General features: G+C 44.0%; 1 protein-coding gene across 7 annotated transcripts in view; it reads right to left on the reverse strand.

The window, feature by feature from the left end:
- Window positions 1-1,635: 1,635 nt before the first annotated feature.
- The window catches only part of Cdk19 (cyclin dependent kinase 19), a 132,121-nt gene continuing 127,316 nt past the window's right edge, over window positions 1,636-6,440 (reverse strand). For all 7 annotated transcript variants that reach the window (XM_028769059.1, XM_028769060.1, XM_028769065.1 and 4 more), the window contains one exon: window positions 1,636-5,720. In XM_028769059.1, coding sequence (XP_028624892.1) covers window positions 5,592-5,720 — 129 coding nt within the window. In that variant the 3' untranslated portion in view covers window positions 1,636-5,591. The remainder of the gene's footprint in view (window positions 5,721-6,440) is intronic.

Consider the following 6,440-nt stretch of genomic DNA (forward strand, 5'->3'; position numbering starts at 1 on the left):
TTGGCGTAGTATATGACCCAGGACTTTGATGCAAGCATACAAGTGATGCAGCTGACAGGCCACATTTGGAACCTACTTTGTGTTGGGTACCATGCCAGTTGTAAAATCCTAGAACCTTAGAGGTAGGTATGAGGGTTAAGGGTCCACCCAGTGCATGTTCTCTTACTCAGATGGTAGGAGAAAGACGAGCAAACAAGTTTTCCAAGGAGAGATCTATCCTAAGAGTCGTACAGGACCTGTGCTGGCTGGTTGTACGTCAGGTTGACATGAGCTGGAGGCATTTGGAAAGAGGGAACCTCAGTTGAGAAAATGCCCCCACCAAACCAGCCTGTTGGGCCTTCTCTTAATTGATGATTTACATGGGAGGGCCCAGCCACCTGTGGGTGTTATAAGAAGGTGGGCTGAGCAAGCCAGTAAGGAGCAGTCCTCTTGTCTCTGCATCAGCCCGCCTCCATGCCTCTGTCCTGGATCCCTGCTGTGGCTTCTCTCAGTGGACTGTGACCCAGGATAGTAAACCAAATAAACCCTTTCCTCCCCAGGTTGCTTTTGGTCAGTATTTTATCCCAGCAACAGAAACAGGGCCAAGTGACTCTACAGGGAAAGTCAAGTTGGATCTAGATTATCTATTTTATACAGTAAGAGAAGCTTTCTATTTAACTAGCTTAAAGCAGTCTTTATTCCATGATGCCTTTGACTACTGGGGTGTCCTCAGAAGGCAGACTAGATGGGCAGCCAGGTCCACGAGAATACCATTTCAAAAGCAGAATCTTGTTCCCAACACCATCTACAAAAATGCTTTTTCTTTAAAAAAAAAAAAAATCTAGCTATTTCTCTCTTTTTCATTTGACACAGGGTTTCTGTTATTTCTCTTAAAGGTGTTTAAGAAACTGTAACTTTACATCCAAGTTATTTTTCCGGTGGTTTTGTGACATAATTGCCCTAAATAAAAGAACATGTTATAGCTGGCAAGGGGGCGGGCTCATACCTTTAATCCCAGTGCTCATAAGGAAGAGGCAGGTGAATTTTTGAGTTCGAGGCCAGCCTTGTCTACAGACTGAGTTCCTGGACAGCCAGAGCTCAAACAAACAAACAAACAAGCAAACAAACAAGTTTTCTGGGAACCAGGGAAGTACTGTAGCAGGCAAAGGCACTTACCACTGTCCTGGAACCCATGTGGCGGAAGAGAGCCAACTCCCAAGAGCTGTCCTCCAAGCTGTGCTGGCTGGTTTTATGTCAACCTGAAGCAGGTCAGAGAGCCTTGGGAAGAGGGAACTTGCACCAGAGAGCGCCTCCACCAGACCGTCTGCGGGCAAGCCTGGAGTGCATTTTCTGGGACTGATGACTGATGTGGAAGGGTCACTCTCACTGTGGGCACCGCCAGCTTTGGGTCAGCTCCTGCCTCCAGGAACCTATCCTGACTTCTGTGGATGGACTACGAGCTGTATGATGAAATAAACTTTCTCCTCCGTGAGTTGCCCCTGGGCACTTCGTCATAGAAACAGAAACCCTAAGACAGACTTCTGTACTGCAGCATTTTACATATGCACCAATCTGTCTATGCCCATGTACACATAGGAGCATAATACTTTTTTAAACTAAAAACTGTGTCTACTCCTAAAATAATCCACGCAGAAACAAAGTCAATTAAATTTTATTTCAACCAAGAATATAAAATAAATGTGATGTAGCTCATCGCAGCTGGAACAGTCACTTTGAGAAGGGTGGCTGGATAACTCCAGAGCAGAAGCACCCAGTTCTGAAGAGGCCAAGGCCACACACCCTGCATCCCCAGAGCGGGCTTCCGAGGGCAGTAGGCTTGGTATACACACATCACAGCAGAGCAAGGAGAGTCATGGCAATATCTAATCATACAGAGGGAGTGCGTGCAGAAAATGACCAAAAAGATCGACAGGTACACTTCACAAATAGGGGTTATGAGAAGTACAAACTAGTTTAGAAAGGACAGACTGTATAACATATAAAAAGTACTTTCAGTTCTTATTAAAAAGGACATCTCAGTCCTGGCTTTGTATAATGCTGTTAGTGTCTACCCAGACAAAGCTTTTTTTTTTTTTAATTACATAGAATTAATTTATTTACTGGGTGGTAACAGTGCATTAGGTATTTCCCATGTAACTCATCAGCATCACTCCCTATGGAAAACAGCTTGGAAGGAAGGGTAAGTACCCTTGGCTATCACACACTTCTGGAATCCCTCAAACACTGACCTTTGGGGCTATGGTGTTTGTAACAAACCTTGATGATGATTATGGGGACCTAACCTGCTACACTTTGCATAAAATTATTACTTGAGCATGACTCCTTCGAGACTCCATTAAGCCCGATGGCCGTTCACTGTCTGTCTCGGTCACCTAGGGAGCAGTGTGTATAGCTGCTGCTCTATCGTAAACAAAAGCAAGCTCTAAGTCCTGCTCTCCAATTCCTTTTCCTTTTAGCAAAGCAGGGCATCATCTCAGAGGCACAAGAACAACCAGGAATGAGGCAGCCAGCCTGTGTGAACGTGAGGCCAACCAACCCTCCCAGTCATGAAGCTACGTTATCGCGTGCAGAACGTCTGAGCTCTAAGTCCTAAGGTTTCAAAAGCACAGACATAAAAACGGACTTGTCCCTTAATCTCTGCACCTCACTTCGGGGTTCACTTCATCAAAAGGGTTGCTTCAGTCTCCAATTACCAACTCATGCTATCGTACTGCTAGCTACTCTGTCCCCAAATGCCTGGATCCTTTCCCCAAACACCTTGTCACAAAGCTACCTCTAAAAGTGACTTTTAATATAAAGAACAGAAACCTTTTAACTCAATCCTTCAATCCTCTCTAGACTCCAAAGCTCCCCTAAGTCAGAGGACGCCTCCCTGTGTCCCTAGAGAAGAAAATAGTATCTAATGAACGTTCAAAGAGAAATGCCATCACTTGAGGCACACAAAGGTAAATTCCACCCTTAAGAAGCTTCATAGGTCCCATCAGAGGTCTTACCCCACGAACTATGGCCTAAATGTATATGAAAGGCTTTGCTTCCTTCACAGAGAAAGGAAATAATGAACAGAAATTATTTCTAAGAGTACTGGGTGCAGGTATGCATCACCAACCCTGAGACAAGAAGAGAAAATCAAAGGGCCAGAATCAGTGCAGTGATGTAGAACCCAGTTGTATAGATAGTTTTCTGGCTATGTCCTGGAAAACACTATACTGGAAGCAAATGACAAAGTGCCCTGTTTGAGTCAGTTTTACCAGAATAGTCCTGTGAATGTGTAAGTGCCCACTGCCAGAACTGTGTATCCAGTTTGTGTACAAAGAACTGATTTAATATATATATATGTATGTATATACACAGACTAGGGCTAATGCCTTTTATTAAATTGAGCTCATGGCCAGACCAGAGCTTCTGTTTTCACTGTAATTCTCTACAACCATTTAGTAGAGTATGCTCTGTCCACAAGGGCCACCCAACTGCTGCTGAAGGCTGCTGTGAACGTTTCAAATATGCATAGATGCCTTTTGTGACAGCTAATCACTGGCTTGCTCCTTAAGTGGTCAGACACAGATCTGCTTCCCTATAACACTGTTTACCACAAAATACAGAAGCATAGTTTGGCACAGACATCCCACATGAGTTTATTGTCACTGGACTGGCTGTAGAAGGAAATGTCTCCTGTTCTTTTCTACCCAGCAGAGCTGGGCCTGTGATACGGAGCAGTGGCCCTGGACGAAGGCTCCGGGGCACAGGGCAGAAGTTTATAGAGATAGCTGCATTATGCAGGAGGCTGATTCTTATTTTAAAAAAATATAAGGGATAAAACAAATCTAAGGAGACAGAGATTCCTCCCAATGAAGCACGTCACGTGTCAATGACTTCATTTTCGGTCCTGGTGTGCATGTCACTATACAGCCTTTATTACTATTTATAACCCTCACTATGCTGAAATCAGACGGTCCTGGCTGGCTACAGTATCACATCAATAGTGCAAAATGTATACTGGCTTCTAAAAATCTTATTTACTTGTATATGGACCCCAGAGTATCATAACCAGGTAGATAGGTTCACAAGAATAGTTTTTAAAAATGCATATAGTTTGCATATACAACAATTGGCTATTTTTTCTAGCTCAGGAAACATTGAGAACAAGGCTGGTGCTGCTAGGAGCATCAGAGCAGAGATGTGCATCAGAGCACAGATGTTCTGGCCCCTGAACTACAATGGGAGCCCTAAGCCTTTACATTTCCTCCTGATTCTGGAGGTGGGGGTTCCTTAAAAGGAGCTAAGAAGGAACTCCCCTCTAAGTCGTAGATCATGGAAATGCAGATACTCACCTCACCTACGTCACACTGTCTGCCCGTAGTTCTTAGGCACAATTATTAAGTTTTTTCCTAGGGGCAAAAGAAAGCATTCAGTGCAATAAAAAAGATTCTCGACAGCGTTAAGTCTCAATAATAGCAAAATTATGCATACATAATACATACTTCGAACATGAATGAAACCTAAAATTTTACCATGCTTTAAAAATAGTCATTTTATGCTTAATGTACATACAAATGGAAAACACTGCAGATGAATTAACAGGCTTCTATTTGAGTATCCTTGATTATGAAAGAAAGTTACTCATGCTGACCAGATGTGAAGAGACCGAAGAGCCAGCAGCTTCTAGAGAGAAGCCTCTGACGATATACATGGAAAAAGCTTTTCCTTCAAGTGGAAGAAACACGCTTTGATCAGCATGACTCCTTGTGAGCTCCTAGTGCAGGAAACAGTCTCTTCAGACTTCCCAGGTGAGTCCCAAAGGACCAGATTCCATCAAAGCTCCTGAAACCTCTTTTAAAGAAGGCTTAGCTACATGAAGTTAAAATTATAATTTTAATTACTGAATATTATTCAGAATAGGATTCTGGGAACTGAGTTCCCCATAAATGATTATATAAAAACCACCAAGTATTTCAGTCCTTCACAGCATAAGCGGGCAGCTGCAAAGACCTACGCTGTTTTTGGTTGTGGGCGCCATCTATCCCACACTTGTCTTTCACTAGACCTTCCCTGAAAGAGATAAATACAAACACCATAGTAAAGTACTTTGGGACAGTAACAGTTTCTTTTTAAGACTTCCAAGAGCAAAGCAGTTAGTCTGTGAAGACTGTGTAGTGCTTTAAAGGTGCATCTGACTGGTGTTGCTAAGTCAGTCCATGAAGTATAAAACTATACACCATTGGAACCCTGTTCCTAGAACATTGAAATCCTAAGAAACGATAAATAGAATGATTGCTACAGCGTGAGAAAGGTGCACCAGAGACTCCTCCAGAGACTGCTGAAGGATGCAGAAGTGCTGGGGTAGGCCAGATGCTTCATCAGGAAAGTCTCAGAGGAATTCATGCGGGGAAGAGGGCTGGGACACTTCACAAGAATCTTCTTTAAGTCAAGAAGAGGTATTAGTCCTTCAAAACACTTAGCATGCAAAGGTTTCCTTTCAAGTGGCTGTGCGCTTTGCATGGGTCAGTCTTCATCCTGGGGTTCTTTGTAATGCAGACACCACCCTGCTGGAGTCTGTGCTCCGTGCTCTCAGCGGCCAGGCCCAGGGCAGTGGGTCAGTACCGATGGGCCTGGTGAGATGGGTGGTACTGGGCGCTCTGCTGAGATGACGAGTAACCTAGCGTACTCTGGGACTGAGAGGACCCCTGAACGTTGCTTTGGTAATTCAGGCGAGAACTGGAGTGCTACGGGAAAAAAAAACAAACAGAAAAGGGGGACAGGGAGTTAGTAACTGTCGAGAGGGTCACAGTACCAGTCACAGCGGAGCAGAGCTATTGGCTCCCTTCCCTTTGAGTCTCACAGCAGCTCTACTTTCTGCTTATCTGAAGCCCAGGCCTGCTCAGGCTGTAACTACCCTGGCTGGCACGGACTCTGGCTAGTAGTGGGGAGGGGAGCTACGCTGGTGAAGAAAGGCAGGAAGGAACTTTCTGAGATGTAATTTAACCTTTGACATGACTGATATCTGACAACAAAACAATTTGGCACATGAAAAAAATGCAATCAGTAAGATATAACCACCTCCTTCGAGTTCTCACGTTAATAGTAAGCTGCGACTAGAAAACCAGTCCTTTAGGTGGAAGTTTCAGAGGCAGAAGCCAGGGACACTGGGGGCCTACCAATAAGCAAGCAAGGACGCTGACAGCACACTAGCAGTAAGGAGCACCACAAACTTCAGGTAGTATTTAAAACAAAACATTCTCACTAATGAATCTTATTTCCCATCTAGAAATTAAACAAAGCAATTTTCCTACTCTATTGGCCCCAAGAGATCAGGCGTGAACAAACAGCGTTTAGCTAAGACTCTGTGCTAAAACAACTTTAAAACGACATTTTCAACAGGAAGAAAAATCTGCATCCCTCTCTCTCTCTCTCTCTCTCTCTCTCTCTCTCTCTCTCTCTCTCTC

The sequence above is a fragment of the Grammomys surdaster genome, unplaced genomic scaffold (assembly GCF_004785775.1).
Source record: "Grammomys surdaster isolate TR1022 unplaced genomic scaffold, NIH_TR_1.0 190, whole genome shotgun sequence".
In the NCBI taxonomy this organism is placed as follows: domain Eukaryota; kingdom Metazoa; phylum Chordata; class Mammalia; order Rodentia; family Muridae; genus Grammomys; species Grammomys surdaster.